Consider the following 22,306-nt stretch of genomic DNA (forward strand, 5'->3'; position numbering starts at 1 on the left):
ACACACACACACACACTTAGATTTTCAAAAACAATCTTCTGGATCATACTGGCCATGTGGGTAAGGCAAAGCCACACATGCTAAAACATGTAGATACACACCCATAAGGAGCTTATTAAAACTTTAGCCAAAAAATATGCTTCTCTTGTTCAAACCTAATAGAGGTCTGAGGTTGCCATGTACAATTTAACCAGCAAGCACACAAACACTCCACATGCTAACTCTAATGACCAAACACAATCACATTTACGTTACATATCGTATGGTTCCCAATCTGAATATCATTACAGCACTCTCTCTACGCTCCAAAATGAATGTTAAGAAAAAAAAACTTCTTTCTGAATAAAATAGGGGCTGGTGGCTTTGATCACCAAGGATTGAAATAAATCCCTCTGCAAATTCAGAGTTATTTTTTACATGTGTATCAGACTTACCAAAGACGGGGATATGAGTTTTAGTCGACTTTGATATTGTGTTATTAAAAAAGGGGGGGGGGGGGGTGGCGATATGCCAAAAGATGGTTTTCTTTCTGCATAAACTTAAAATCAAAATTCTAAATTAATTTTTTTTCTTTTAAAGATTATAAGCCTTTCCCCAATAATTTAGCATACATGAGCAAGAGCATCCAACAAAAGAAAAGCACCAATAGTGAGTTTATTATCCTTTCGCTTTATTATTGCAATGATAACAAGATAGCAGCACTTGCAATGGTTTCATGTTGTGTTATTTGGAAATTCTGAACAAAACAAAATGACACAAGTAAAATAAGGGACATGCTTACAATATCATATATTTTAAAATGGTGAAAGTGCCAGTGCAACACTGCCTTCTTCCAAGAGATTGATCTTAATAATGTTAGAAAGGCATAAATGTTGCAAGGCTAGCAAGCGTTTTCATTTATAATCAAGCTATGCTGCATCCAGACACTGACAAAGGTGACCAAAAAAATATAATAAAAAATAAAAAAGCTATCATAAATGTTGAGTTTAAAAAAGACATGCTAAGAATCCAAGAAGATTGTTCTGCCTGACCAGAGAAACTGTAAGTATGTGACTGATAAATCTGATATTGGTTTACACAAAAAAAAGCATCTTTTTTTTTCCAAGTCTTTTTTTTTTTTGGCGAAGCAGATGTTGAAAAAAAAAAAAAAAAGTCCTATATTAACCTGCAGTCTTGAGTTTTTTGTTTTTGTCTTTATTCCCCCATTAATTTAAATGGTTCTGCTGTCAGAGATCAATGTTTCAGTATAATTGCAGTAGCGTATCATAAGTAGCATTTCTTAAAAGTGGTCTGGTCAGTGTGTTGTCCCAAGTGGACATCTTTCAAAGCCCAGTTCAAAACCAAGTCACCAGATAATTCCATCCATTATAATCCATGGGTATGTCATCCATTCCATCAATGACATACCCAAAGTTTGGTGGAGTGAGGAATACTTGTTCATAGGTCTGATTGTCTGATTGTTGAGGTTTCTTTATATTATTGTAGCGTCTTTACTTTACAATATAAAGCTCAGTGAGATGACTGTTGTTGTGAGGTGGCACAATGAAAATAAAACTGAATTTAATTGCAAAAAAGGTAAAGGACACTTTAAGGGCGTAGGGAGCCCCATAAATGTGGACTTGAGTTCTGCAGCTAAAGGAGGGTGTCCTCCTTCATACTGCAGCATATTTTTGTACCTGTTTGTCTTCCTAATAATTTTAAATATAATGAAAACTTGCTATTGATGTTATTCAAACAGTTCTGATGATGATGCATTTCAGCTACAAACAGAACCTCTCAGCAGCCATAGAGGGAAGAGAATTTTGTGGCAATGCTTTAATACATCAAGCACACTCAATGCCATTAGTTTCACAGAGACAACTATTTGTTCAGATGTTTTGTTTCTATTTTTGTTTAATGCGTGCATATGAGCCAATCCAAAAGCGATCACAGGAGACCACTTCCCAAAGTGGGAACTACAGGGGGCCCATAGAAACCTGGCTCCTCTGCAAGTTACCCCTGAAAATATGACTTATGAAGTTCTGGGAAATATAAATATTAACAATAGTCTCCTTCATTGCCATGTATTTATATTTACTGGTATCTAACTGGTATTGTAATTGGTATTGTAAAACTCTCTGTCACAAGTCACTGTGGTGCTGTGTGTACAGCAGTGTGTACTTTTTTTTTTATCTGATTTCATAGAATTCATATTGTTACTCAGGGCTTAATTTATAAATCAGGTGCTCTTATACCACAGAGAGGGTTCTGGTGGGCGAGCAGAGAGAAAAATTGATGGAATGCAAAAAAACAAAGCAAGACATATGCTTGCTTATTAAACAAATCGAAACCAAAATGCCATCATGCAGAATTTATTATGATCATTATTATTATTATTATTATTATTATACACTTTACAAGTGCGCAAGTAGCAGAGATCTGCTCTGAAATGCACTGGAGGACACGTGTATGAGTGTGAGCAAGGTGTGTGAGGTGGAGCCGCAAGGTTGAATGCTTGATATTAGTATTTTACCAAATGGTTCATAAATGAAATCCTGTGGTTACAAATGAAACACAGCACACCAAACTAATGTGAAGCTTCAGGCTGGACAGTTAACGGAGAAACGTATTTGTACTGTAGAAAAATCCAACTGAAGAGACGGTTACATATTTAAGCCAATATTCAAACCAAATTAGTCAGTCAAAACAAACACCAAGGTAAAAATGGCTAAAATAAATAAACTAAAATAAGCAGTATCAAATAAAGACTAAAATAAACCACACTAAACCTCACAAGGCCAGATTACAGTTCAAACTTTACTAAATGCGTAACACAGCCACATTCAGCAAAAAGTACTGCAGGAGTATTCATTCCTGTCATTGCAGTACTCACAAGCGATGATGTTGCCATAGCGATTCTTGTTGCGGTTCTCATCCTTCTTGGCTGTTTCCCAGGGTGCTGTCTGTCCCTCTGCCAGGGCCTAAACATACACATGTCCACATGCATGTGCAGACAGACAGACAGACAGACAGACAGACAGACAGACACACACACACACACACACACAAATAGTTTTATATTCGAGTATGAACACACAGAAATATGCAAGCACATATGGTCTGATGCCTAGAGCTTGTATACTGACACATGGGCTGGCAGAAGTTGAAACAGTAAAATGAATATGAATATGAATGAAAAGACAATCAACAGTCCGCGGCTTAAACATAACTACACTCTCACAGAAAAAAAGGATAAAGGCAGTGATTATTATTTGTCAACCTGGATGTACAAAAGTTAGACTTTCCAGTCAGTAAACACACCACAGAACTTCTGGATAGATATTTTCTAATGGCATAATACCAGATTTATCCATCCCAACTGGATCACTACTTTAGCCAGGTAACTGTTCTGCCAAATTTCAGCTAAATATGAGATATCTAATCAACAGACCAACAGACAGGGTTGAAAACATAACCTCATTCCAGCTTTACTGGCAGGGGTAATCTGCTTAAATTCCTACACTGAATTAAAAAAAGGCAAATACCAGCAAGCTTCAACTTTACAGAAGAGGGAAGATGTTTGTTTTTTTTTATTTGTTTTTGGATTTTTTTTTAATATTGGAAATCAAAATGCACAGGTAAATAGAAGAAAAGCTGAAAAAAGACAAAAACTTTGAGTTCATTGTTCTGCTGCTTTGGTCTGAAAGACATTATCCTTTCAGCCCTTTGCTGGAGGAGAGAAGACAGATTGTTCTTACTCCCTGCTGTGATACTGGCCTATGTGACAAACCTTACAAACATGGCAAGGACAAAATGTGTATGTGTGTGTGGGTGTGCTTGTCATTGCATTTGTGCATTCTCATTACTCATTTGTCTATGCACAGATTTGTTGAAATATTTGTATGTGTGAATGTGTACTATGATTTATTGAAAATGTGTGTGTGTGTGTGTGCCTGTGTCTGCGCGTGCACATGTATAAGATCACTCTCAAGCTTGCATTAAGCAACCAAACCCCAACTCCCAAAGGCTGCCATATGGACACTGAACTATTTTAGTACTGCTCATTCATATGGGCACACAAACACACATTCTCACTACAGGGACAAGAGGACAGAACTTTTTTAGTCCATTAACAGCTTAAGAACAGACAACAGCATTCACTTTTGAACAGCGTTATGACCTATATACACAGACATGCACATACACACACACACACACACAAACTAGACTATACAAACACATTGTGACAGAAAGACAAACACCTAAACTTGTTGCTCAGTCAAGCAGAAAATGGATTGTTTCAAGTGGCATATGCGTCTGAGTCCAATATGTGTGTCTGTGCATGTGTGTGAGAATGCGTGTGTGTGTGGACTGTAAGTAGGACTTTCCACTGTTGCATAGTTCATGTTTATTTACCAAAAAGACAGAAAATTGTGTCGTCCTCTAATGTTAGTTAGAAGCTCCATGTGTGATACCATGTGAGAGCAAGAGAGATTGTGCGTGTGTGCATGTGTAAGAGAGAGAGAACATTTGCATGAGGTGTGGGTTGGCTGTATTTTCTTGACCTGAAAACATAACACAGTTTTAATCAGACTCTTCTTATTGGAATTCTATTGCTGATTGGGATTATTAGCATTTTGTATAAAATCACTGAGTGGGTGGACCACACACACAGTCTCTGTTGCACTGCTGAGTAGGTGCTTTAGGTTTTTCTGCAGTAAGATTTCAATTAAATAAAATATTCCATTTACAATATAATTACGGTGGAATTAATTATTTACACTTTTGATCTGCATCATCCAAAAACTCTCCACCGAAATAGGGGCACTATATATTTTTGGACTGCATCACATGAAGGGTAAAGATATAATGGCTACTTAACTCGTCCACCCTATGAGGTGTCAAACAATGTGGAATATTACTTTAGAAGTAAAAGGTGTAATCCCAGTGAGGAGCTAAATGTTGACAGTGTGGCTTCTGTTGGTGTTAGTGGGGTTAATGGGTTTCAACAATGGAGGTCACATCGCATGCAGAGACAAGGACAGGAAAGCTCCATATGGGTTGCGGTGACAGATGAAGACACACGCGTACACGGACACACACACAAACACACGCACACCCAAAATACTGGAGACAGCTGGAGAGAAATTGTCTGGGTTTAGTAGCTTCCTCTAGAAAACTCAATTTGCTATAGACACTATACGGTTGCGGGTGAAAGGACAGGGAATGATAGAAGAGGGTGTTGGAGTTACTTATATATAAGTTTTGATTAACCGTAGGATTGACAGGACTAAAGTTGTTGTGACATTTAAATAACATGAAACATACATTAAATGGTACATTGTCTTTTAAAACTACCTCAAAAGTAAATCCTACATCTGATGAAATGACTGAAAAAGTTAGAGGTGGGGCCCTATACACTGTCTAGTGTCTCCTTTTAATGTCTGAGATTAAATAGATAGACCTGGTAGCTACCAGCTCTTTTTCTCTCTCTCCCTCTCTCTCGCTCTAATGCACACACACAGAGGCATACACACATTCAACAATAAATCACATTTGCTCTCCCCTGAAACGTATCAGTGGGTTTAAACCAAAATGACAGGAAGCAAATGAAAATATAACGTACGGTATCACGGAGGGACAATTTTCAACACGCAAGCAGAGTCAGTAATAGAAAATATTCATTCTTATGAGAGTGGGAGGTTGAAGGAGATAGAGGAAAAACAGCGTCTCTCTCATGCCTTTTCAAAGATTTATTTCTAGTGACAGAGATGAGGCAAATGAAGGGAAAATAAAATAAAGACAGTAAGGAAGAATAGATTGGTAGTGGAATAAATGAATGAAATCTGGGAATCTGGATTTGGGAGTAAAATGAGGGTATGGCAGAGCGCCAGTGACAAAGAATGATTATGAAAATGTCTATACGTGATAAACTGTGCTCTAAACAAACAGTCGGCAGAGACAGACAGATAATGCTCCACTCGTGTATGAAGAGACCGCACAACAGAATGTCATTAAAAGAGAATTGATGGCAAAAAGTGAGGAACAGAAGTGAAAGAAAATGCTAAAAATTAAAGCATGGATGGTATTTCAAAGCAGAGCAATAAAGGAAAGACTGATAGTTTGAGTAAAAGAAAACTAAAGAAAAACTTGCTGAAAATGTAAGAGAAAAGATTAGGCATTGGTTTTCGCTAAGTAAAAAAAACAGAAAAAACTAATTAAAAAGAAAAGCAGCAGCAAATGCAAAGAAAAAAGTTTACTACAGCGTCTGCTTGTTCAATTTTCAAATATTGATGAGATGAAGAGTTAATAATTGATAGCTTGCCTTTGCATTAAACTAAATTCAATCTCACACTCTTATTCAGGAACAAAAAAAGACCAACACACAGTTGTTGCACAACTTGGCAGCAACAACAGTGAGAGAACATTTCAGACTACTTTTGCAAAAGAGGCCACTCATATTCCCAATTTACTGCTAAACTGCTACTGCTAAGCTATAGCTATGACCTTTGACATTATTACTACTAGAAGCATTACTGTCACTCTCAGTAAGTTCCTGTGCGTGTGTGTGTTCACCTCATATTCCTCCTTAAAACCATAGCCTTGGCCACATTTCATCTGGGTGATGTGTTGGAGGAGGTCTGCTACTCGAATAGCTGGTTGAAACTGGCCCGCTTGGAACTGACCTGCAGGAACAGAAACGTTTTACAGAGAGAGAGAAAAATGAGTGCATAAACACAAAGATGAATAACAAGTACGTGGGAAGGTGAGTGGGTGGGTGGATGAATGGATTAATGCAAGGATCCTGAAACTTGTTCTACCAAATTGCATTTCCCTCTTTATGAAGTTCATTCATTCTGATTCTGAGAAATTGCGATCCATTCTCTAAATTACCCTAAATTTGCTCAATGAACAAAAACTTACTCAAAAAAACTAAACAGAACACACAGAACTCCTTAACTCCTAGACGACTACATGACTGCAATGTTTTTTCCTTCTTTTTTTCTTCTTCAAATCTGAGATATATAGTACGTTTTACAAATTGTCAAATATGTACGTGGCTGTGAAAACATTTTTTTTTTCCGTATTTACCTGATATGTCAGTGTTATACCTCCAAACAAAGAAAGGGACCACCTAACTGAGGGACTATTTAAAACAGTCCACATACCACTCTGGTAGGAGATCTCCACCGACTCGCATCCTCCATAGGGAAAACTCTGCAGGGTCAAAGAGGGCTGGGAAAGGGAAGGCTGGCTACTATCTGTTAGAGAGAGAGAGCCATAGATGGAAGTGAGACGGGCAGAGATATTAGCAACATTTACACCAAGTACAGACATTCTGCCCTGTACCATATGTAGACACTTAAAAAAAACAATCATTCCTCCTTTAAGTGACAAGTTATGAAGTAAAGGTGTTAAGTAACTTCTCCCTAATTGGTGAACAGAATGCTAGGACACTTAAATTAAACATCTGTCCTCATTAGGGGTAATGACAGAATTCATTGGATGAATGTGTGGTGTCTAATAGTGAGCACAGGTGGAGGGATAAATGAGAGTTCAGGGGACTGAGCTGTGACTGGAACAAAAAAACAAACAATTTATATTTTCAGGTTGGGCATAATACATCTGCAAGGATGTGGGAACCTAAAACATAGCTGTTGTATTCATTTGTCACTAGAATAAACAAGCAGAATGCTCCGGTGTGACTACTTAATAGAACCTTTATTTGTTTTCAGCAGTTACTTCCTCTTTTTAGAGCTGTACAAGTCACCTTTTGCACCTCAGCCAACCAAGTAAAATGTGATATTTTCTCTAAGGGAAAATTTACAAATGGACAAAACAGAAAGACACCAAAAGAGGGAGCAAAGAGAGAAGACTATCTGCAAACCCAACTCAGGAAACGTTTGGATGGTTGAATAAAAACAGAACGTAAAAATCTGCAAATTTCATAAATTCACAAAACGTATCAGATATTTCAACTGTGGCATTTTACTATTTCGTGAAAAGTACTTGCTCATTGTAAATTTGATGGTAACAACACATCTCGATCTGTCCTGACTCTTTTGGAATTGGGGTTGCATGTATACTGAGTAAAAAGCAATAGTGAGAGGAGTAAAGGACAGTATGAAAAAAAGAGAAGAAAGAAACTGAATTTGTTGTGTGACGTCTGTGTCAGATTATCTGAGCTGTGATATCTTCTCACCATAGCTTTAATAAATAAACATTTTGTTGAGTGATGGGGTAACATGGCTTATATGCCGATACTTTCAGTCTCAACTGTTCTGGCTCACTTTTGTGGGTTGTAATGTGAAACGGCATGACTCTTCTTTTTCTGGCTGCTCCCTTTAGGGGTCACCACAGCAGCTCATCTTCCTCCATCATCCTATCCCTACCATCCTCTCTGTCACACCAGCCCTCTGCATATCCTCTACAACCAGCAGCCTGCTTTGAAGCCTTGCTCTTCTTGTCCTACCTGGCAGCTCCATGTGCAACGTTTTTGTTCAATATATCCACTTTCCCTTCTCTGCACATGTACAACCCATCTCGGTCTGATATACTAAGTTTTCAACTCTTTATTAGTGCCACTGTCTCAAAACCATAAATGATTACATGTCTCTCTGCCATCTTGTAAAACTTCACTTTCACTCTCAACCCCAAAATAACCCCAAATAACCTCTCTACCTACTCCATCCTGCCTAGCAACCTTCTTCACCTCTCTTGTCAGTTGCTTTGGACGGTTGACCCCAAGTCTTGACACTCATTTGCCTTGACTCTATTCTTTGCATGTGCATATTTCCACTCGTCTCTTTCCCATTCACACACATATATTCTTTCTTGCTCTTTCCTTCTATTGACTTTCATTCTAGGGCTGGGACGACGCGTCAACGTAATCGATTATGTCGACATGTAAAATACGTCGACGTAAAAAAAATGTGCGTCGATGCGTCGTCACTTTCAAAACAGACATGGCGGCAGCGAGTAGCGGCAACACGAAACAGAAACGTGAAAAACGGCAACAAAATGGATTTTGTTTGTGAATGAAGAGCACTTTTTTTGCAGAAAGCAAAGTGAATGTTACATTTTGTTTGTTTAAAGACACCATTGCTGCTATTTATTTTAAATGTTTTGCTTTTAATTTTTCTAATTTTATATATGTTTGCACATTTCATTTCTTGTTAAATGCTATCTCTAATATAAGATTGTACTACTACTACAACTTTATTTTGCAATGTTTTTATTAAAAGGTATTCAAATGAAGAACTTTGTGTTTTTCATTGAGATACATAAGTTAGTAAATGTGAAATTGCTATACAAGTCAGATAATGGGGAAATAATCGATAATCGAATCAAATCAAAATAGAATCGGACTGAAAAATTTATCGCTAGATTCAATTAGGAAAATAATTGTTTTGCCCAGCCCTATTTCATTCCTCTTCGTAAGTGCATACCTCCACCCTTTTCCACCTGTTTCCTACTCTAATTACAGATCACAGTGTCATCTGCAAACATCAAGCACCATGGAGACTCTTTCCTGACCTCATCTGTCAACTTGTCCATTATCGTAGCAAACAAGAAGGGACTCAGAGCAGAGCCATGTTATCCCACCCCACCTTACACCTATCTGTTACTCCAACCACACACCTCACCACTGTCTTGCTGTCCTCATCCATGTCCTGCACAACCCTCACATACTCTGCCATTCCTCACTTCCTCACAGTTCCTCTCTTGGCACCCTATCATATACTTTCTCTAGATCCTCAAAGACACAGTGCAACTCCATCTGACTTTCTCTGTATTTCTCTGTATATCAACACTATCAAATAAAACACCACATCTCTATTTCAGACAGGCAAAACAGTCACTGCCTTCTTTCCTAGACATCTCTGTGCCTCCACAGGTATGTCATCTATACCAACTGCCTTTCCCCTCTTCATAGCTGTCTTCAATCCCAACTGCATGTTAATGTTTCACTTTAAATTTAATAACAGTTTTAAGGTTTTCCAGAAACTAAATAATGAAGACTGAACCTGCTGGGCAGGTCTTTCACAAGGTCGCATTTGGGTATGCGTGCTCAGGACAAAATAAAAGGTAGTGAAACAAGAAGTCTGCAAAGTGTTTCAAAATAGCTGAGAAATTCTGTTGCTTGAAATAAAAGACTACAAGACACAATAAGAAGGTGACAAAATTATGGGGAATGAAAGAAGAGCTGTTGACTTGAGAAAAACACAGTGGTGGAGAAAATGGGAAAGGAGGCAGATGAGGGGGAAGGGTGAAAGAAAGACAGGCGTAAGGAGAGGAGGGAACAAGGAGAAAGGTCAGGACAGACAGACTGTCTGCTCGCAGAAACAGAACTGGGGTGCACTACGCTTGCCTACTTTACAAAATCATGTCAGAAAAGTCCAGTTGAGACTTTAGCAAATCTGACTTACACCTCTTTTAATTTTACACATTTAAGAAAAAAATAATTAAGTTACTGTAACTCTGTGGTTGAAATAATTCCCAAATTTTCATAAATAGCTCTAAAAAGAAGATTTTTGGTAGCCAGGAGTAAATAATTTCAGTAATCTCTAAATTCAGACATCATTTCATCAGTTTGACACAATGACTTAACTTCAATATAATCACATGTGAAAATAATTTTTTTTGTAGCCACCATCCTGCTCTCTCATCTGTGTCTCTACAAGACACAAGAATATGTTTATACGTTTTCTTAGTCTAGTCAGTTTAGTTTCTGACAGCCAAACGTAGCAATTTTATCCATCAGTTTGCCTCTTAATCACCATACTAACAGACACACGCAGTATGTTGCCAGTGAGTTAGTAAAAATACAACCAACGCAGGGGCCACATAGGTGTAAGTATCCACACAGAATACTTTTTTTGGCTAAATAACTCCCAAGCATGAAGGTCATACATGTGTTGCTGATGTGTATTATTTGTATGCAAATATTAACGTTTTTATATACTATAAATGGATGTGTATGTACCTTTCAGTACTTGCTGTTTTGCATATGTGTGTGTGTGTGTGTGTGTGTGTGTGTGTGTGTGTGTGTGCGCGCGCATCTGTAGGCGCATGCATGTGTGCGTACATGTTAAACTCACCAAGGTCAAATATGCATTAAGCCAGGCATGAAATAGAGTCATAGCAGTAGCTCCACAACACTGACTATGATGAAGACATCTCAATGCTAATGGGGAGATTTATTGACCCCACAGGCACAAGGTTGTATGTGTGTGACAGACAGATATAAGGACGGAGCTGGGTGTGCACAGCTAGTGTGTGTTGACAGTGTGAGAGAGAGGGATTGATTTGAATGAGGTGTGTGTGAGTGCGTGTGTGTGAAGGCCGTTTATGCTGTCGGTGAGTGTGTATGTTAATGCAGTCCTTCATGCTTGGCAGTGTGCTATATAAAGTTCCCTCCTCCCACCCTGTGACTTTATTAAGACTCGGTTATGGATGACTTCGAGTCAAAGTATCACTGTGTTAGCACTTAACTCCATCTTCAAAACTAGTGTGCCCATCTTTCTGCCTTTAAATCTATATTGTATACCCTTTTTCAAAGAGAGGCAAAATGTTCCCATTTAGCTCTGTAGTCTTCCAGGATTAAAAGCTTAGCCTTTTTGTTACAGTATATGCAATTAAATATCACAGCCATGACCACCACTATGTTCATTATATACTGCATATTATAAATTTAGATTGCTTTCAATTATATCTCACAGTCAGGTAGGATTTTTTGTATGGCCGTGGTTTGGCCTCACAAAAATGACTGACATCCACAATATTTTTTTCCAAGTAATATGAAAGAAGTGGCTTTATTAGCAGCAACCGAATATCTGTATTTACAGAGAAATAAAAAATCTAATTCTGCTTTTATTCATTGGGCATGCATCGGCCAACACAGGCACAGTCACTGTAATTAGAGTAGGCAAACTATTATTCAAACGGAAATTGAAATTATGCTAAACAATACACACTATAAAATATAACCATTATTTTCTACTTGGACATTTGTAGTTGGAAATAAGTAGCAGACATGCCATTCTTGCTTTATTCTATCCCTATCTTAGTCCACTGTTCCGCGTTACAACGTAATAATGCAACTCATCTTACATTCATTAAATACAGCATTTCATTTTAAATATGCCTACCATGATTCAATCGTTTTCTTCTAGCTACACATCCTAGCATGAAGAAACATCTGTTATATCAGGCATGTCTTTGTAAATGCACAGTTTCTTAAAATGCAAATAACACATTCTGCAAACATTACAGCACTAAAGTTCAAGAGCTGGAAACACTCTCATGCAGCTTGGAGACAGAAATCTTAGCAGCGAGCATTTTAAAAAAGCGAGAAAGCTGTGGCTGGTAAGTTTATCTCTTTAGTTCTCTTCCTCTTTATGTCTTTCAATGAAGCACAAGGTCAAGTTCAACTCTATTTCACTGCTGCACAGCCTGGCCAGTGAAATTCTCTTCGGTATGGATGAAAAATTGCTCAGATATTTGAAACACATTATAGCCGGCAGAAGAACAGTAAGCCGTTAACATAAAAGATGGAAAATACAAGTGCAACTGAGCTGTCCAGGGGAGGAGGGATGAAATGGAAAGCAAAAAAAATGATAGAAATGCAGACAGCAATCAGCGGATGAAAGAGTGGAAAATGAAAAGAAATAAAGAGATCCCTTGAGCCCTAATATGTCTGCCGGTCAACAAACGATGTATAGTAAAATTGGCCTTGAAGCGAAGAGGGTACACATACAGTGGCTTGCAAAAGTATTCGTCCCACTTGAACTTTTCCACAGTTTGTCACATTACAGCCACAAACATGAATCAATTTTATTGGAATTCCACGTGAAAGACCAACACAAAGTGGTGTACACGTGAGAAGTGGAACGAAAATCATACATGATTCCAAACATTTTTTACAAATAAATAACTGAAAAGTGGGGTGTGCGTAATTATTCAGCCCTCTGAGTCAATACTTTGTAGAACCACCTTTTGCTGCAGTTACAGCTGCCAGTCTTTTAGGGTCTGTCTCTACCAGCTTTGCACATCTAGAGACTGAAATTCTTGCCCATTCTTCTTTGCAAAACAGCTCCAGCTCAGTCAGATTAGATGGACAGCGTTTGTAAATAGCAGTTTTCAAACCATGTTTGGCATTGATCACCATCTGCACTCATGTATACAGTATATCTATCTACTTAGCACTTTTAATTCTTATTCTTATTTTTATTTTTATATCTATTTAAGCATTTATGACAGTATGTTTGCACTACGCACCGCAGCAATTTCCTAATGTTGTAAACCTGCTCAACATTTGGCAATAAAACCCTTTCTGATTCTGATTCTGATGACAGAGGGGTTAGCACTGTTGTTATGTAGTTTACATGTGTCCCTGTGCAGGTTTCCTCCTGCCACAGTCCTCCTTCCAAACTGGCTCTTGGCATGCATGCGAGAGTATGTGGTTGCCTGCCTCTCTATGTTAGCCCTGTGATGGACTGGCAGTATTTCCATGCCTTTCACCTTATGACATGCCAAGTGCGTGGATGCATACTTTTTTAAAGCCTTAGTGGGTCTGAGTGATGAGCGACAAAGGATAAAAATGACAGGGGAGAAAAAAATTGAATATATTTCTTATATAAGCATCATGTCATTAATTAAAGTGCAGTTCGCTGATTGTGATTACAAAATCAGCTCAGAAGACTTTGAAATCCAGAAAAGAAGAGATGAAAAGAATGACAAAAAAACAAAAATGGAGAAGGAAAGGGAAATAAAGGGCGATAAATGACGGAAGAGAAAGAGCACCAGCAGAATGTATATCTACTGCGGGTCACAGAGATCATCTGGTCTAGACAGTATCCCAGCGGTTTACCTCATTTCACCTCCCTTCTCATGACACAAGGCCAGAAATCACTTATTCACAAACTCCTCATAACTGTGTGTGTATGTGCACGAAAGCCTGCCTCTTTGTAACATAGAGACACCATAGTCGAACAGAGATAACTGTGTGTGGGTGGGTGTTTGTTTGTACATGAGTTACTTAAACTGTGATCTGTGAAGTCAGCACACAGAATAGTCTGCTTCATGAGAATTTCTTATTTAACAAAAATTGAGTCTTATCTTATCAAGTTAGCAACTGAGAGAGAAAGAAACAGGTGGCCAGAAAGCTTCTCCTACTTCTCTTTCCAGAAAAAGGAGCATCAACTTCAGATCCTTGTTTGCCACAGTTTGCTGTGTACTGTTATTCAGTTTGTTAGTATTGATGACTTTTGCCTGATGCATTGAAATAAAAATTAAAGCTAATAATACGTGAGTTATACTAGTTAAATGTCTCCATTTCAAAGCTGTCAAAAATCACATGTTTGTCAGTTACTCCTGACATAAGAAACCACTACTACTAATAATATTATTACTAAAAATAATAAGCCAACACATTCTTGAATCCAACCTACGAATCTGAAAATGCAATATGGCAGCAAAGAGGTTTGTTGGGGGTTTTGTTAATATAAGAAAAAAAATACAGATTTAATCTCACTAGGCCCTTTCTCTGTGGAGTTTGCATGTTCTCCACATGTTTGCGTGGATTCTCTCCAGGTACTCCAGTTTCCTCCCACAGTCCAGACATGCAATTAGTGGGGTTAGGTTAATTGGTGACTATAAATTGCCCATAGCTGTGAATGTGAGTGCGAATGGTTGTCTGTGTCTGTGTTAGACATGTACCATCATTGGTGACCTGTCCATGATGTACCCCCTGATCCTGATAAGGGCTCCAGACACCTCAACCTAGTTTCTTCAGAATGCCAAGAAAAATAAATAAAATAAAATAAAATAAATCCTGGAAATATTCCTACTATGCATTTTCATTTGCTCATTGCATTTTCATCTGAAACCATTTTTTTTTATATTGGTATTTTTAGTATGTTCCTATACCCTTTCACACTAAGCCTTACTGAATGAAGAAAAAAAAACTGAAATGGATCCCAGTCATTAAAGCAAACTGAGCCAACTAACTGCTGAAAAGGTCTGGTATGCTGGGTTTAGCTGTGGCTCCTCAGTCAAAAGGAAGTATGTCTGAGAGACCAGTAGACTTGAATATAAGCTGTGTAAGCAGGCAGTCAAGATGTGGCTGAAAAAGAGCACAGAGGTTCAATCTGCCTTAAGAGCATAAGGTTTAGAAAAGCCTTCTCTCAACCCTGCACTCACCTTCAATTACCCAGCAGTGCCACATTATGGCCAAACAAAATGACTACCATTAGCCATAATCACCTTACATGCAGCCTGATGCTATGCTGAACTGGACTGGGAAAATAATTGGCCCTCAGTAATATGGTTGGAAAAAAGAAGAAGAGATATTTCCAATACGAGCAGGGCTGTGGATAGAAAATATGTGCTCTTTGCACAGGTGGTAACTCTGGACGATCATCAACTTTCATTGTGCCAGCAGCACAGTTGCTGTTAAGTGTTCTACTTACTTGCACTGCAAAATATTTTTTTGGAAAATGTCACATCAACAAGGTCTTTGGACTGAATCGTTTCTTTCAGTAAAATATGCACTGAAAAAAAATCAAGGATTCTCATCTTTTCATTATGTTAGTTTGCTCAAAATCTTTTCATCACTTTTCCTGTGTATCATTTTTTTGAACAAAGATGTCCTTCACTCGTATGTATTGGCCCTTTTCAATCACAGCAGCTTTTTAAGGGACTTTAAATTGTTCATTAAAATGGAAGAACCTAGCTCTAAACTTAAACGCCATAAAGTATGGAACAAAGTAAAAGTCCAGGTGTTAAAAATATGTTAGGTACACACTGTTCTCATCAAAATCTACTCCCAGTATTAGTTTTCTTTATATGTATTGCATTACTAATAGTATTGTTAATAATGTATTATTAGTAATAGTGTTCCACTTATGAATTCAGTCAAAAACAGAGATATATACTACAACAAAGGATGCAGATGATACCAGTCCATTTCAATCAGTCTTATAGTCAAAAATCAGTCTCAAAAAGGAATTAACCCTCAGCTATTTGACCATGGAATTAATTAGATATCAATTAAAACAATTATAATCCTATAGATCCCATGCATGCACTTACATGCATGTAAAACTTTTTAACCAATAATGGTTGTCATAGGACACTGGCACTTGGATCGCCTGCAACTTATATCTTGTCCTTATTAGCAAATGTTTTAGCAGTAGTATATATATATGTGTATATATATATATAGTAAGAGTAGAAAAGGTACTGATAAAAATACCCCAAAACCTGACATATTTACAGTTACCTATAGTAATGTGCTACTTCTACCAGGGCCAAAAAGGTGTCCTCCGGTCATCTTTTAACCACTAAGGCTGTGCTGTACTGATAACACTGATCACATAAAAAAAGTGGACCCTGATCATGATTTAGGGGAGCAAATTAATATACTGAACAAATGATCCCTTTTAATGCAGTTCTGCCTTCAGTCAAATTTAGTCAAAGCCTTGAAATTTTGAAGCTGTAACCTTCTGTTGATTTGAGTTTTCCCAACTTTAAGGTTTTTAAAGGCAAGCAGGAATATGCAGAGGGGAATTTAAAATACAGATTTTTATTGTCTTTTTCTCGAGCTCCTATGCGTCTGTGTTTGTCATAGTATTTGTGCAACTGTGTGTACCTAATTAACCGCAGAAAGCTCCTGATCCATAAAAAAACACGACTTCTGTGTTAACAGCAGCAAAGGATTGTCCTTGGCAGGGTATAAAAGGCTGACACTTCCTTTGTGAACTGACAGAGAACAGTGTTGCGTAACCTCTTAACATACATCAGTGTCTGACAAATTGATTTTTAGACAAAAACGTGTTTGCACATAAAATGCACACTATGCCGCTGTGGCTTTGTACTGATCCACGGGATTTATGTCGCATCAGTGTTAACACTGTGCTGGGTGTATGTGCATATGGATATTTGTGAGTGTGTACTCTGTGTATTTGTAACTTTGTCATGTGTTCTTGAGTCTTGATCTATATATTTGCATTTTTGTCTATATTCTGCAACAAAAACTTAGGGAGAAAAACAGCAAGGTTGTGTGTGCATTTCTATAGAATACCCTTTGCGGAGCCAAAAAAACGCCTGAGTCTAAACACACATGCCCTCCTGCTGCCCCACAAAAAAACAAAACAAAGCAAAAAAAAAAAAAAGGAAACGAAAGAAAAAAAGCTTTTCTTTGCATAGTGGATTTATTCAAGCTCCTTTTACTTCCCTTTGATCCTTCAATCTGTATGTCTCTTTTACTGTCTTCTTAATAACTTTCTCTTTCTCTCTTTCTCTCTCTGCACCTATCTCAGCTCTTCCTGAAAGCTATTGAAAAATGATCCTCACTAGCGTCATTGAGGCTCCTGCTACTATTATCCATTTTAAAAAGCCTGAATGGCATTGAAATGTATTTAAATGTAGGAATCTTACTTTTGAAGTAATATGATTTTTATCCATTTATTATAGATTGAAGTTCAGCTGCCTTTAGAAGTCACCTAGAAAAAAAGAACTCTTGGACTCATTAGAAATTAAAGTGTTAAAGTGATAATGTATGACTAGAGGAAAATTATTAAAAGGGTATTTTAACATTCAGTCTTGCAGCGATTGATATGTACTATTTGTTGTCTGCTTGGCCAGGTTGGTTCAAGCGTACATTTCACATTGTTTTCCTGTCTTGCAACAGAGGCTGCTTGGTTTGTACTTTAAATTTATGGTTGATAGAAGACATCAAAAGTATGTGGATTTCTTTAAGTTAAGTTAGGGTATTACAGACTGAAAATAATGAAAACACTGCCATTTTAAATATATTTAAAACTATCTTAGAAAGTTAGTAAAATGATGGAAGTCTTCTGACCACTATGCTTACAATGTATAAATGCATTGAGGTTATTATTATTGCATATTGTCTGGTTTATTTCCATTTTTAACATCTGTATTTCCTATACCTCTCTCTTTCCTCTTTTTTCTCTTCTACACTCTGCCTTGTTACCTTGGATAATGATGTTGATGATAATAACCTAAATTGTTATGCTTAGGATGATGTGCAACCAACACCTAGACTGCTGCTATATGATGACTACAGATGACATTTATGCAGGAAGAGATAAAACTTTATAAAATCCAGGAAACCTTTTTTTTTTTCATTTCTTAGACCTTAAAAATATGTAAGCTCTGCTATTTATTTTTTCACTGGATGAAATCTATTTTTTTTCCTATTTTTTATGTATTAATTGTAGCGGATTTTTCTTTGAGTAATGATCAAAGTTTCATTTTACATCCCTTGATTTTCGAACTGTAGTAAGAACAGATGGTTCCATAAAACACTAATGTCATAGCATGAAGATGTATGACAGCAAATTTGTGCCATTGCACAAATCACTCAAGCATTTGTTTGCATTCTGCTTCATCATGCCTTGATGTTCATTGGCAAATGGCACAGAAACCTCTGTACCAACTGCATGAACTGCAGAAAAGAAGCTCAAATAAATTAAAGTTGGATCACTGCTATAGAATAAAAGTTGTATTTTTCTACAACTGTCTACTTTGGTGAGTTTTTTTAGGGCAGGAACAACTCAAAAATGGGTGTTTATGACAGTGATTTTCCGACAGGCATAAAAACTGTCTACACAGATGTATCTGAAACTCATGTCCTTAAGAAATGAGGGTGGGGGTTGTCAAACCCCCACCCTCGGCAATCAAAGAACTGACATCATCCTTGATCAATCTACAGTTTGCTGAAGCCTCATCAGAAATGGCCTCAATGGAATGGTGGGTGTCAATGGCAAATTACACAAAAACTGGGCTCAAAAGTGGCAAAAGGTTTTGGAGTGATAGAAAGGCATATAATGGAACAACATCAGTCATAGATTGGCTTCCCCAGAACCCAGACTTCACTAATATGGAAGAATTGTGGGACCATCTTGACATAGATTGGATCACAAGGCATACAAAAAAACACAAAACAAAACAAAACCCTTCAAGAAGTCTACTCTTTAAGACTACTTTGCGAAATTAGAAGAAGGCTTGCCTTTGTGGTGGAATAAAGGTGCTTATGCCAAATACTGACTTTTAAGCTTTTAAGCGACTTTTTTATTAAAAATTGTACAGAATTGGTTTTGGCTTGTATATGTTTATCTTCGGACATTTCAATAAATCACTGCACCCATTTGCAATCTACCTAGCAAACTATAAAGAAATGGGGGAGGCTTTTGGAGAGCACTGTGAGAAATGAAAAAATAGAAACAGTGAAAAAGAACGGAGAAACTCCACAATCAAAAGAAAGAGCGGAAAGTGGAAGCAGAATATTTGGAGAAAAACGCGAACACTGGCGAGAGGAGGTGTGGCAAGAAGAGGATGAGCTAGGAGCTGACTGATAACTATAATCACATAAAACAAACTTTCCTGTAAAATCCTTTGCATGTGCAGAATGTGTGAGACTGTGTGAAGTGGTTCACTTATGCAAAGACAAGCTATACACAGACGTCACACTTTGGCAGTGGCTTGAGCCAACCTTCTTGGCAAAGAATGTGTCAATCTGGCCAACAGAAGGGAAGAGAGGGAGGAAATGAAGAGGAAAAAAACAGAAAGAAGGTACAGGAAAATGGTTTTGCAATTTCATTCTGTCCTTGTGTAAATGATGTGATTGTGTGTGGACACATTTCTCCTATCGTGTGAGTACGAGTGGACTCAAGTTCATTTCAAGATCAAGCACAAAAAATAAGACATGCATTTTTTTTCTGCTTCATGTATCAGTGCAATTAGCAATAAATTGCGTATTGCAAACATTAGTACATCAGATTTATGCCTTGAGAAAGGAAACTCATAGAAATCCAAATTCTTACCTATAGAAGTTGTGGCTGGAACTGGCTCTTTGGACACTGCAAAGATATTCACAGTCATAAATGGAAAAAAAACTGTTCAGTTATGAATAGCATTCAATTCAATGTAAAATTAAAAGACAGATAGACAGATAGTGTGTGAGGATGTGTGTGTACCTGAGTAGTAGGAATTCAGCAGGGATTTGCTCTGCAGCATCTTGCTTCCTTGCACTGAGAAGGAGCAGGGAGAAGGAGAAGCTGGGAAGGAGACAGAAAGGTGAAAAGAAGGTGAAAAAAAGAATTCAAAACAATAAAAACGGAGGAAGATGAAAAAGGAGGATGCGAGAGAGAAAGAAGGAGGTTAGGGTGGACAAGGAGAAGTAAATGTAGACAGGAAAGAGAAAAAAATATATATAAAATGAAAAGTTGTACAGTGAAAGTTTTAAATGAAACAAGCATAAGAGTAAGAAAGTGAAACATGCAACATGAGAAGGAGAAGAGGTACATGAATCAGGAGGTTGAAAAATAAGAGGGTCAGGCTACGTCCACATGTACCCGGGTATTTTTGAAAACGCAGATTTTTCTATGCGTTTGCACCTTTCGTCCACACGTAAACTGCCTTTTTGGTCACTGAAAACGAAGATTTTTAAAAACTCCGGCCAGGGTGGATATTTTTGAAAACTCCGTTTTTGCATTTACATGTGGACGAAAAAAAAACGGAGAAAACGCAGCGTCAAAGGTGTGCGCAATTTTTGACGTCACACTGTGCGCCACGTTATTGTTTCGGTGAAATGAATTTCTACAATACTGTTACTGTTAATTGTACTCTCTGCAGTGTTTAAATGCTTACATATACACACACAGCTACTGTCCCTCCACACATATGACTCAGTTCTGCTTCTATGCCCCAGCTTTGTTTACTTTTTCCCACCGAGGCTTCTAGACTTCTGATTGGCCAACATTTCTGCACGGTTAGGAATATATCGCCATCTGTTGCTTTGGCATGTTCATAGCAGCGTTTTCCTTCATTTGTGCCTTTACGTGTGGACGGGATTATTTTTTAAAACGAAAACGGAAAATCCCCGTTTTCAAAAATACCCGTGTACGTGTGGACGTAGCCTCAGGTTTGATAAGAAAAGAAAAGGAAAAACAAAATATCATAGGACATGAAATTTAAAAAAAAAAAATCCACATAAAGACAGATCAGTATGCTATATTCAGCAGTTCAGGGGGCAACTCAATAAAAATAATGGCACCATTATAGTTAACAATATTGAATTTTGAGGATAACAGGGCTTATATTCCAATAATTGTGCACTAAAATCTGGTGTAAAAACGAAACCGAAAAAGACCAATGGATAGGAAGATCACAATTTGTTTTAGAAAACACAATATAAGCATTCTGTAGGATTTATAATACCATACCAATGATATGTCAGTTTTGATTAAAACAACATTTTTAAAGAGGTCATTGATAAGAAGTCAGGCAAATTGTAAACACAGTACTTGCATGTGCTAATTTGACCCTTCCTGTCTTAGGTGCCACCCTTTTTGTAGAGCTGACTCTAATCAGCAATTAAGAGAGTACTTAAGGTGAGAGAGAAAGGTAAGGTCTAGAGCAGGGGTGGGAAGCTCCAGGCCTCAAGGGCCAGTGTCCTGCAGATTTTAGATATCAACCTGGTCAACACACCTGAATCAACCGATTAGTTCATTACCAGGTCTCTGAAGAACTTCAACAGATGCTGAGGACATCATTTAGCCCTATAAATCAGCTGTGTTGGATCAAGGACACATCTAAAACCTGCGGGACACCGGCCCTTGAGGCCTCGAGTTTCCCCACCCCTGGTCTAGATCCTTGTTGGTTTTACAGATTGTGAACAGTATCTGCGGCGGCTGTGTATTCCTGCTTTGTTGAAAGCAGTGTGTTTTGGTCATTTAGCTTTTGGCCTTTCTTTTCAGTTTAGTGAACAACTCCTGGGTTTTGTTTTTTCTTCTTCTGTTTTTTAAAGGTGACAGCCGCTTCTCTGTCTCTTTTAGTTTAATTAGTAATAGAAATTAATAAAAGCCTTTAATTTAACAATTTTGCCTCCCTGTCTCATTTTTTTTCAACCTGGACACGTTTTGTTACTTTCACACATCCCTTGGAAAGTAACAATATTATTCATGTAATTTGTCACTTATTAGTTGACAATTACAGATGTCTCTTAGAAATACACAGAAATATGAACGGTGAGCTCTGGACACACAGTTTAACTCCAAATGAGAGTGACAGATCTGTCTCAGTATACCCTTAAATCCAGTGCATAACAGCCCAGTGCCAAACATTTTATGCCTTTATGTGAGATGCCAGCAGCACTGACAAAACTTCAGTATTTAATGCCCTTGAAATGATAAATTAGCTGAAAGTAGGACTCCAGAACAAAACAACAACCATGAGCATTTGTTGAAGTGACTTAAGCTTGCATCTATCGTCACTTTTATGGTTATCGGAGATACAG

At 37.7% G+C, this 22,306-nt stretch overlaps 1 protein-coding gene across 11 annotated transcripts in view; it reads right to left on the reverse strand.

The window, feature by feature from the left end:
• Positions 1-22,306, reverse strand: part of ptprt (protein tyrosine phosphatase receptor type T) — a 226,045-nt gene that overhangs the window by 44,909 nt on the left and 158,830 nt on the right. For all 11 annotated transcript variants that reach the window (XM_040004228.1, XM_040004222.1, XM_040004204.1 and 8 more), the window contains 5 exons: positions 19,986-20,066; positions 19,833-19,868; positions 7,149-7,241; positions 6,556-6,665; positions 2,873-2,960 (listed from right to left, as the gene is read on the reverse strand). In XM_040004228.1, the coding sequence (XP_039860162.1) occupies positions 2,873-2,960; positions 6,556-6,665; positions 7,149-7,241; positions 19,833-19,868; positions 19,986-20,066 (408 nt within the window). The remainder of the gene's footprint in view (positions 1-2,872; positions 2,961-6,555; positions 6,666-7,148; positions 7,242-19,832; positions 19,869-19,985; positions 20,067-22,306) is intronic.

Source organism: Simochromis diagramma, unplaced genomic scaffold, assembly GCF_900408965.1.
Source record: "Simochromis diagramma unplaced genomic scaffold, fSimDia1.1 OVJJ01000320.1, whole genome shotgun sequence".
Taxonomy (NCBI): Eukaryota; Metazoa; Chordata; class Actinopteri; order Cichliformes; family Cichlidae; genus Simochromis; species Simochromis diagramma.